The sequence below is a fragment of the Balaenoptera musculus genome, chromosome 1, assembly GCF_009873245.2.
Source record: "Balaenoptera musculus isolate JJ_BM4_2016_0621 chromosome 1, mBalMus1.pri.v3, whole genome shotgun sequence".
In the NCBI taxonomy this organism is placed as follows: domain Eukaryota; kingdom Metazoa; phylum Chordata; class Mammalia; order Artiodactyla; family Balaenopteridae; genus Balaenoptera; species Balaenoptera musculus.
Window position 1 is genome coordinate 147,329,166 of NC_045785.1, and position 11,412 is coordinate 147,340,577.

The 11,412-nt window shown below is 42.2% G+C and overlaps 1 protein-coding gene across 5 annotated transcripts in view; it reads right to left on the minus strand.

Moving 5' to 3' along the window:
- UTP25 (UTP25 small subunit processor component) overlaps window positions 1-9,827 on the minus strand; it is a 29,580-nt gene extending 19,753 nt beyond the window's left edge. For 2 of the 5 annotated variants that reach the window (XM_036871933.1, XM_036871899.1), the window contains exons 1-6: window positions 9,630-9,816; window positions 8,437-8,476; window positions 7,501-7,732; window positions 5,345-5,515; window positions 3,079-3,167; window positions 980-1,390 (exon numbers count right to left, since the gene is read on the minus strand). In XM_036871933.1, the coding sequence (XP_036727828.1) occupies window positions 980-1,390; window positions 3,079-3,167; window positions 5,345-5,515; window positions 7,501-7,732; window positions 8,437-8,476; window positions 9,630-9,736 (1,050 nt within the window). In that variant the 5' untranslated portion in view covers window positions 9,737-9,816. Of the gene's footprint in view, window positions 1-979; window positions 1,391-3,078; window positions 3,168-5,344; window positions 5,516-7,500; window positions 7,733-8,436; window positions 8,477-9,629 lie in introns of all 5 variants that reach the window. The other 3 variants (XM_036871917.1, XM_036871908.1, XM_036871926.1) reach the window with 3 other exon arrangements.
- Window positions 9,828-11,412: the final 1,585 nt, after the last annotated feature.

The following is an 11,412-nucleotide window of genomic DNA, read 5'->3' on the forward strand; positions in this document are numbered from 1 at the left end:
AAATGGAAACAGATAATCTTATTATCCTGATGTTCAAGATTCTGAGGTAGTTTCCCAGAAGGGCAACCAGCACAGCCAGAGGGGTGTAGTGATTCAGTTTGGTACAGTGCAGGGATGATGGATCAGTTTTGAAGAGGGCCAAGTTACTGTCCTGGTTGTCACACTAAGTAAGTGTCTAGGCTTTGGTTTCCCCAGCTATCAAACAAGAGGGTTGGACTAAGAAATCTCTAAGAGCCATATCAGTATTAAAATCCTAAAATCCTAATAAGCTCAATGAGAAGAATCTAAGAGGATGAGGCTTCTTCAATATAGACATAGAGGCTAAGGGGTAAGGGGGTATGGGAGGCACAGTATGTAGCTCCAGGACATCATGAAAAATGTAGACAGAATTAAAAGATGTAAGCCCCCAAGCCACTGGAGCTTAGGCTTATGAGCCCACATAAATGTAATCATCACTTTAAGCAGCAATAATGACACAATGCAAAAATAGGGATTTTGTTTTCCAAGGTTTACTTATTTATGTGGCTTAGTGAGGAGAATCCTTGGTTCTAGGCCTGTCTCTGCTACTTTTTCCCTGGTTCTCTTTAGCAAGGTCCTCTACGAATCCGGGTCTCTGTCCACAGGTGAAATATGTAGGGATTGAATAAAAGGCTCCTTAAGGTCCCATCCAGCTCTGACAATCACAAATTAGAGATTTATAGTGGAGTGTTACTTACATAGGATCAGGGTTTATCTTTAAGGAGAGAATTATCATGGAGGTACCTCCTACTCAAGTTTCCAGTTAGATCTGCTGTTAGAGACAGTCCACTGAGCTGTCTGCAGCACTGCTCTGACATTACCTGGCCCATCTAATATGCTCATTCTTGGACTCATTGATTATTCCAATCATTAAAACATCTGAGAACCTGCTAAGTGCCAGGACCTACATGTCAGTGCCTTACAGCCTCCTTGAGGGCAAAGTTCTGCTGCTGCCACTCACCTTGGGCCTTGTTAGCCCTTGGTCCCTGAAGTCATCATCATCACCCACCCCAAGTTTCCGGCTTCGGCATCTGCTATTGTTGGCAAGCACCTGGGCATTGGCTTTGAGGACGTGATTTATCACATGCAGGCAGTACACGTGGCGGATCTCTTCCCCATTCTTCAGGGCAGTCCTTTCTGGGTAGAACAGGTCCCGGTAAGAATTCATAATTAAAAAGAGCTCTTTCTGGAGGGGTGTGAAGGGGCTACTTGATTTTGGGGGACCAGAGAGGAACTGGCTGTTGGTCTTGATCCAGGTGGATTCCAGAGGCTTCTGGAGATGAAGTGACTTTAAGTCAATGTCCTTTGGGGGTTTAAAGGTTTCCAACTGTTGAAACCTGGAAGAAAAGACAAGCTGGCCCAGGATGGGCCACTGTGGGAGAAATGATCAAGAACTAAGTTAGAAATGAATTACAGTACCTTACATTCATATAGTGCTTTATAATTTACCAAGGCCTTTCACAGCTTACAGATCCTCTCACTTTATCCTCACAACAACCTTACAAGGTAAACACTATAATGCTCTTCTTGCAATTTAGGAAATGCTGAGATTCAGAGGTTACAGGATTCAGACAAACAGGGGAGAACAGAGCTAAGGGTTAGAGCCCAAGGCTTCTGACTTTAGAAACCTTGTGAGCTCTTCACTAGATCAGTGGGTCACAAACTGTCCTGTGGACCACACTGTAGGAAGTCAAAATTTACTCTAGACAAAAAAAAAGGGGGCCCGATGGTCAAATAACTTCGGTAAACACCACAAAACCTAATCCCCCTCAGGGAGAGTCCCATGCAGATTAGACACTAAAGGTTCTGCTGAGTCCTGTAACAAGGACTCTGTTCCACTTCGGTTGACCCAGAGTTTTCCAAATTTACTTAGGCATGGAACAAGGTTTTTGTTGTTGTTGTTTTTTTTTTTTTTTTTGGAGACATATTAGAATCGTAAAGAATAATATTTTGTGGAATACCAGTTTGAGAATCTTTGCACTGTAACAAAACTGATCTTAGCAATAAAGAAAGGATGACCTCTGCAATAAAAAAGAATTGATATATGCCAACAACTGGGATGAATCTCCAGGGAATTATGCTGCGTGAAAAAAGCCAACCTGTAGGATTTTATTTATATAACGCTTTTGAAATAACAAAATTATAGAAATGGAGAACAGATTAGTGGTTACCAAGGGTTAGGAATGGGGGAAGGGAGGTGGGTGTGGTTGTAAAATGGCACCAGGGAAGAGGAGGGATCTTTATGGTGCTGGAAATGCTCTGTATGTTGACTGTGGTGGTGGCCAGGGCAACCTACACGTGATAAAACAGTACAGAACTAAATAACACAAAGGAGCAGGAGCAAAACTGAGGAAATCTGAATAAGATAGGTAGATTGTATCAATGGAAATCGCCTACTTGTGATATTGTACTATAGTTTTGTAAGATGTTACCATTGGGGGAAACTGGGCAAAGGGCACATGGGGTATCTTTGTATTATTTCTTACAACTGCATCTATAATTATTATCTCAATAAAAATTTCAATGAAACAAGGATGACCAATTCTTATGAATAGCATCAGTGGTGAAAAAAAAAATCACTGAAAAAAGAAGCAAAAACTGCTCCATACTGAATAATTTAGGTGTGAACCTATCTCAGATATTTCAAACAAATGAACAGCAGTAGCTACTGTTTGACTGAACACTTTCTACATATCTTCCAGTAAACTACTTTATTTTGATGCAGGCATTACTGTCCCCCTCTAACAGATGAGAAGTGTGAAGATTAAAAAGGTAGATTAACTTGCCTTAGGTCATGAGATAGCCCCTTGCAGATGTTGGTCTAAACCCTGGTGGTGTACCTGTCTCCAAAGCATTCTTATCTTATTGGTCCCCACCTTCCAGCTTCCCAGTGCCTTTTCTAGCTATGCCTGTGCCTTACTGGGCTCTTCCAGTCCTCCTCTGTCTTGCTCCCTATCAAGCCATCTGCCACAGGTGTGTATCATACATGCAGGGAGACCACTAAAACCCAAGACCACTGCTTTTCTCCATTTGTGACTGTGATGATGGAACAATGCTTACTTTTAGCTGGTGGGTAGTTTTGGGATTTGTGGCAACAGCCTGGATTTCTTTTTCTTTCAGTTCTTTGTTTACATGTTGTGCAAATGGATCTAATTCAGAAATAAAGAATATTAGAACACTTAGAGCAAATGACAGGGATTTTTCAGTCTTCCCTGTGAATGACATCCTGCTCTTCATGATGTTAACTCATCTTTTTTCCCATCAACGTTCCCCATCATTTGTCCCAGTCCAGAGCTGAAAAGTTTCTGACAGGTTCATCTCCCTAAAGCATTTCTTTAATCACATTATTCCCCAGCTCAAAAACCTTTGAAGAAACTTCTCGGTCTGAAATTCAACATACACCTCTAACCTACCTCTCTAATGTAATTTTTGAATTACATGGCTCTCAAATTCTTCAGCCACTGTGGCTTTCCTTCCTTTAACTGAAAATTCTATCCTCTCCTTCACCACATTTCTATATATCCAAATAGTATCAGTTAAATGTCACCCCCTGACTCACAATAAATAACTACTTCCCAGGAGCCTACTGTGTCAGGCACAGTTCTGGCTCCACTAAGAAGCCACCTCTGGTCCCCTATAGACAGTCATCACTTTCTCTCAAGTGCCCCACCCTGCCCTCAGTTATCCACACCAACACATATATGTGCATGTCCTACCCCACCTAACTAGACTGCAAGATCCCTGAGGGTAGGTTCCATGTCTGATTTAACCTGCATTGGAAGACAAATATAAATGCTCAACACTCAACTGAGGTGAACAAATGATCAAAACGGTAGGGTCACTGCTCAGGGTCAGTGTTCTGCGCTGGCCACCCAATCTTCTCTTCCAGTCCCACGCATGTAAGAAGCAAAGTTAAATGACCCATTCAAGGACCCAGGTAGTAAAACTTCAAATGCAATGCACCTTATATTAAGACCTAAGATAAAGGTGAACAATAGGAAGTAAGAATTCTAGGTGATAATATATCAGTACAGACCAAACAACCAGAGAAACTTTAGGATAGTCAAGCCTCCTAATGTTTCCTCCAGAGTTTTTTTTTTAAGTTTTTTTGAGTTCAGAATGGGGTTTGTGCCCAAATTCTACCTGCTACTTCTTCCTCTTGTCTAGAATAGCTAACAGAACCAAATGAGGATTAAAATTTCAACTTCAATGGCACAGCTGGTTGAAGAATGGCACTGGGACCAAAAAAGGCAGTCAGGACACAGAATGAGACCAACCTGACTTGCCTACCCAGGCACAGGTTAAGACACAGGACCTGAGAGACAGCAGAGACCTGCCTCAGCCTACCACAGGCTTATCTAAGTGACAGTCACGGGGACAGAGGCATGGCCCAGAGTGTTCTGTATCTTGACTTTGGCAGTGACAATATAGATATACACATTTGTCAAAACTTATCGAATTACATACTTAAAATGGGTACACCTTGTTGAATGTAATTCATACCTCAATAAAGTTGATTTTAAAGTTAAATTAAAAAGTCGCCTATGGGGACTTCCCTGGTGGCACAGTGGTTAAGAATTTGCCTGCCAATGCAGGGGACATGGGTTCAAGCCCTAGTCTGGGAAGATCCCGCATGCCGCGGAGCAACTAAGTCCGTGCGCCACAACTACAGAGCCTGCGCTCTAGAGCCCACGAGCCACAACTACTGAGCCCGCGTGTCACAACTGCTGAAGCCCACGTGCCTAGAGCCTGTGCTCCGCCACAAGAGAAGCCACCACAGTGAGAAGCTCACGCACTGCCACAAAGACCCAATGGAGCCAAAAATAAAGAGAGAGACTGGGGAGACAGGGTGGAGCTTTCTGGCTTCTGAGGTGCTTCCTGGTAATAAGGACCAATCAGATTAGCCACTGCCAGGTCTCACAAATCTGGAAAATTACTGCTCCAATAAGGAAGAGCAAGTGAAGGATAGAGAGAAAAATGCAAAGTATTTTTCTCCTCTTTCTCTCCCTTCCCTGCTTGGGGAAAAAAATCAGAAGTCTTCCCCTGACCCCAGCTGTGGATCGTGAGCTTTGGGGAACTGGCCTTCCCTGCTATCATTCTTCAACTGTTTGTTCTCCTGAACAGCCGCGCCCACTCCCAACACTGCCTAACCCTGAAAAACACAAAAGATCTTGGAGAAGCATTTCTTTCCAGCTCTACGTCTAGCTGCTAAACTATCTGTTTCTACTGTTGCTCATTCCAATAACAGGAGATTTAACAGGTATTAGACCACAACCGTCCATACTAAGCACCAGCTAAATTCAAACAACATGCGCTGTGCTCTGACCCTGTGACGCTTTCAGAGAACAGTTGCCTCCTCCTTCCTCTTCGAGAAAGTTGGTTTCTAGGCTGAAGAGTGACTCATGTTTTGCATCTGTAAACTCCTCTGGGGATTCCTCTGATGTGCCAGGTGGCCCGTGCCCATCTTTTCCCTTAGGGTCAGCAGGTAAGGCCGCATCTGAAGTTTTGATAAACATTTTGTGAAATTATTTACGACTCATAAATATAATTACACTTCTGTTGACAAATGAAATCTAATTCCTTAGACTATCATTTACTTTTAAGCAAATTCAGGTAGAAGATATAAGTTTCAAAATTGAGCTTGACTGCTGAGCCGGTACATGTAAAGATGTTCAAAGTAGCATTGATTATAACAAATAACTAGAAAAAATGATTTCGTCATTTCTATCGATGGGGTACTAATTAAATTACCACATATTATTTACAATGGAATACTATGTGATTAAGCTTATGTGAACCCACAGTTACACACGTTATATTATTAAAGAAAAAAAGTAAGTTACAGAAATGTATGAGACCATTATGCACATACACACAAATATATGTATATACTTGTATTCACTCATATATCCATAAAAAAGTAGTCTGGAAGGTTCTATAAAATGCTAAAGGTGTTCACCTCAGGGTGGAGGAGATATACATTAATTATATTACCCTCTTAAATTTTTACAGTAAATATATATTACTTTTATAATTAAAAAAACCAAACTTTTCATTTTTAAAAGCCCAAAACATGAAAGAAAACTGGAAAACCAACAAAATTAAACAAAAACATCCCTAAGTCTGAGGCAATGATTTTTTTATCCCAGTACAAGTGATGAATTAAAATACTAAGAATGATGTATGACACCTTAAAGTATAGAAAAAAATACAGTAAGGGAAATAGGCATTAAGATAATAGGATAAAAAAAGTTACCCAGATATATTCAGACAATGGACTACTATTCCAGTAATAAAAAGAAATGAATTACTAATATGAACTACACAGATGAGTCAAAAAACATGAGGAGCCAAAGAAGCCACACAAAAAAGGGTACTTATTGTATGCTTCCGTTCATATGAGTTTCTAGAATAGGAAAAACTAATACATAGTGAAAGAAAACATGTCAGTGGTTGCCTGATGCCTGATGCCAAGCCTGGGAAACTGACTGTAAAAGGACAAGAAGAAACTTTTTTGTAGGTATTGGAAGCGTTCGGTATCTTGACTTTGGTGGTGACAATATAGATAGACACATCTGTCAAAACTTATCGAATTACATACTTAAAATGGGTACACCTTGTTGAATGTAATTCATACCTCAATAAAGCTGATTTTAAAGTTAAATTAAAAAGTCACCTATGGGGACTTCCCTGGTGGCACAGTGGTTAAGAATTCGCCTGCCAATGCAGGGGACATGGGTTCGAGCCCTGGGCTGGGAAGATCCCACATGCCATGGAGCAACTAAGCCCGTGCGCCACAACTACTGAGCCCGCGTGCCACAACTACTGAAGCCCACGTGCCTAGAGCCCATGCTCCACAACAAGAGAAGCCACCACAGTGAGAAGCCGGTGCACTGCAACAAAGACACAATGCAGCCAAAAAGAAATAAATTAATAAATTAAAAACAAAAAAAAGTCACCTAGATGTCTGAGTGAGACAGAGTTCCTTTAAGCTTTCAATCCCAGCTCTTCTCTGAAACCTTCCCTCATTTACCCTGGCAGCATGTGACCACTTTGCATCTCTTTAACACCTTATATTTATCGGTTCCATGCAAATTTGATGCTTGAAAAGTTCTGTATATTTTATGTCTATCTTCCATTAAACTTGGTTCCTCTAAGGGAGGAACAATAATCTCTTTCATAAATTGAGACCATTACAAAAACAGAATTATGTTCCCTTTCCTCTCATTCAGGGGAATTTTAACTAGGATTGATGAAATCCTGGAAATCATAAGCAAAAATGTCATTTCTGCATTTTTATGGCCAGAGGGTCCTGTGTTTTCATCAGATTCTTGAAGATATCACAGAGCCCAACAAGGTTAAGAATCTCTGCTTTGAATCCATGTGCTTTCACCCAGCTCATACAGTACAAGGCACCATGCCCCTGGGGCAATCTGTCTGTGGTCCCTGCAAAGATGATAAACCCACATCAAAGACACTTACTCTTCTGCATGTCAGTAGACTCTACTGCCGTCTCTTCCTCCACACTGATGTCACTATCGCCATCTTCAAGATTTATTTCTGTCTCATCTATAACACTGTCTTCTTCCTCTTCCTCCTCCTCATCTTCCTTGGAAACATCCTTTAATGTGGCAAGTAGTCTGTTGTAACCAGAGACTTGTTCTGGTTCACTCTCTGCTTCACTTTCAGAACTTGAAGTATCTAAACTCTCTGACTAAAAGGAAAATGGGGATTTTAAAAACAAAAATTATATTGCTCTTGTTGCTACCCCACGACTATCATCAGGCCCACAGTGGAACCAAGTTCAGACTTTTCTAAATAAAAACTAGCTTTTCTGCAAATATGCAATCCTATCTATTCAACCAAACCTAGCAACAAATTTGTTTAAAACAGCTAATCTAGCTATGATTCTAGAAGCTCTTCCTCTTCTTTGAACTGCTAATGTTCCACATGGGAAGACAGCAGATTAAAAACATGGAGCTTTAGGTTATAAGGCGATCTAACCTATGCGTCAGACATTTGGCACCTTTAAAGGAGCAACAGGAAAAGTTACAACAAAAAAGTGTAGTTTATTTTTGAGTCTGTGGGAATGAAATAAGACCTTTGATGATTTTGCACTCTATTTTATGTTAAGCAAACAAGACATTCCCTCTTAGGATTCACCAAGAGCCCTCTGGTAAGCCTCCTTAACAGGTTCTAACAGCCTAACCTCTCAGGATAGTTTCATACTCTGTACTATATTAGTTATCACAATGGCATTTTAACAGACATTTGCACTTAAAACTAAGCAATATTACTAAAATATAGCTTACATCTAAAATCAAAAAGAGTGGAAATGTAGCCAAACTTTATTACTATATATAATCTTAAAAGTAACAGCCCAGAATCAACTATCATAAAGAAGGTATAAAGCATTACCAGTTGACAAGTCTGTGGTTTTGCTTCCTTTCTGGAAACCCTGAGAAGAAACAGGTAATGTTAAACTTTAACTACTAGTATGTAGCAATTAGGAAAAGTCTAATAATACAACTTTAAATGAACATGGCAGACTATACCGCTATAAATACATTATATCTATTGTCAAGTAAAAACTCCATATGCATTTGGACAGGTTTTGTAAGAATATGCCAAATAGATAATAACAGACAAATGAAAAAGTATAACAAGACCACATGACAAATACTACAGTCACACAGTAACTGGCTCTCATCCAAAAGATGGGAAATTTTGGCAAATAAAAGCCCTCGAGGTTCACCTTTTCTAGCAAATTTCTTAAGTAGACTCTCCCTCTAACTGTTGATAAAGCAGCCCAAAGTGGTGGGATGAGCGCTAAGATCATAACTGAGAGTCTGGACACTTACAGAGGAACCCACAACTACCCAAACATTAGTTTCCTCATTGTCATTGAATAGATCGGTGATGTCGAGGGTCCCAAGCAATTCTTTTTTTTTTTTAAACTTATTTATTTATTTTTGACTGCTATGGGTCTTCGTTGCTGCGCCCGGGCTTTCTCTAGTTGAGGCGAGCGGGGGTTACTCTTTGTTGTGGTGCGCGGGCTTCTCATTGCGGTGGCTTCTCTTGTTGCGGAGCAGGGGCTCTAGGCTCGCGGGCATCAGTAGTTGCAGCACGCTGGCTCAGTAGCTGTGGCTCGCGGGCTCTAGAGTGCAGGCTCAATAGTTGTGGCGCACGGGCTTAGCTGCTCCGCGGCATGTGGGATCTTCCCGGACCAGGGCTCGAACCCCTGTCCCCTGAGTTGGCAGGCGGATTCTTAACCACTGCGCCACCAGGGAAGCCCCCAAGCAATTCTTTAAAAACATATAAAACGAAAACAAGCTTATAAAATCTCTGCCCAGTCGCCACACAGGAGGCGTGCCGTCTAGCATAAAGCTACCGGCTCAACAAAAGGTAGAAAGACCGGTGAAGAACCCCATCTCAGGCGGGAAGCCGCCAGGATCCCCGGGCGAGCTAGGCCGGCGCCGGGGTAGCGTGGGACGCGGCGGGAGCTGCCCTGTCACTATCCCCGGGGCACCGGCGGACCAAACGCGGGGACATGCGGGCTCCCACCGGGAAAGGACGCCGGCAGCGCCGGTCCCAGCCTTGCCTCTCCGTACCTGTCATAGAAGGGATGCTCCTCGCCGAAATCCCTTAGATGCTTCTTCTGCTTTTTAGTTAGGGAGTTGAGCAGCTGGCTCTGGCTCCGGCTCCTGCGTTTGCCCATGGGGAAGACGTCAAGTTAACCAACCTCCAAGAATCGCGCTTTTCACCTGGAAGTAGTCTCGTCAACTCTCTCACGCGGGATTGCCGACGGCGCTTTACGGCGGAAGCAGGGTGCCATAAAGCAGACCCGCTTTACGTCGCGCTTGTACGACAGGCGTTAGAACTTCCTGTTTCCCATTCCGCCCCCTAGCGAGGCTCTTTGGAAGCACATGCACGCGTGCGCAGCTTTTCTCTGAGCCCTGTAAGGAAGGCAGGCCGGCAGGCTTCGGGCTTCCCTAGGTGGGTAAATGGGTGGGCAAATGGGTGGGCGTACTTTGTGCGTCTGTTTTGGTTGTGAGAATCAGCCTGCATAAACATGTAGTAACCGAGATGGTTGAATGCAGTGCCTTTATATTATGCCATAATATAAATACCAACTAACATTTAAGGGTGCCGGCGCATCTCAATTCATTCTCACAACAGTAAACAAATAAACCTTGTTAATAAGCCTGATATTGGAGATGAGAAAGCTGATGCTTACAAAAGGTTACATACACACTAGCAAGAGAGGAGATGGAAACCTAATTCTCTCTGATGCGACCACAGGCTTTTCCCACTAGGATCTGCCACATGCGTGTGCTATGTGAAGAATGGGGACGCAAGGCTGAGATTCCCACCCTTACCCTACCCCCTCATTTTCTGAAAGTATTGCAAGGGCCCCTGGTAACAAATCTGTTCTGACATTTTTCATGTTATAAAAGCAAAAACACATCCAGAGAGGTAAAGTGACTTTCCTAAATCACCCGGAGAGTCGATGTTAGAGAAAGCAGTAAAACTCAATAAAGTGTCTCAAAACTGAATTGGGGCAAATTGGGATGGAAAACTGTTAAAGGGTAAGTAACTTTTCTATATCTGGATCGTAGTGGTGGTTACACCTTGTATACAATTACGAAAATTAATCAAACTGTACCTTTAAAATTGGTACATTTTAATGCAAGTAAGTAATAATCTCAATAAACAAAGAGGAAAAAACAACGCAACTGGACTTAATACTCTAGAGACAGGCAGAGTGTGCAGGGATACTTAAAAACCACAGGATAAACACAGAGACACTTTTTTTCTAATAGTAACTTACAATGTCAATCATAAACCACAGAATTCACCTGAATATTTAAGGTAAAATAGGAGCCATCAAAGACTGTTCACTGGCTCTGCTATTAGAGGAGCGTCTGTGAGAGAATTTGAGCTTTGTCCAATACCATGTCACACCTATAGAAGTCGCACTAGAACTATTAAAATCCTATTTCTGTGGTTCTGGGGACCATCTACTCCTAATTAGATTCTGGGAGGTTAGGGAGGGGTAGGGAGGCGAGGGGAGGGAGTATCAAGAAAATATGCAAACAGCAGGTAGTGCCAGCAGATGGCCCAGCCAAGGAACCCATAAACAGACATCTGTCTTCTGTCTGATTTCAAGATAGAAAGTACAGTCACTTACGTAAACAAAAGGCTGTTTGCAAATGTCATCATACATACTAAGGCGCTAACCGCAGTATAACCTGGCTATGACAATAAAGTCATACAATGTTTTTCCTCCTCCCACCCTATTCCAAGTGCCCCAGCTTCCCTCCCCAGAGGCAACCAGTTTCTTGGTGTTCTTCCAGAGATCTGCTATAAAAAGCTATACTCTTGAGCACTTGA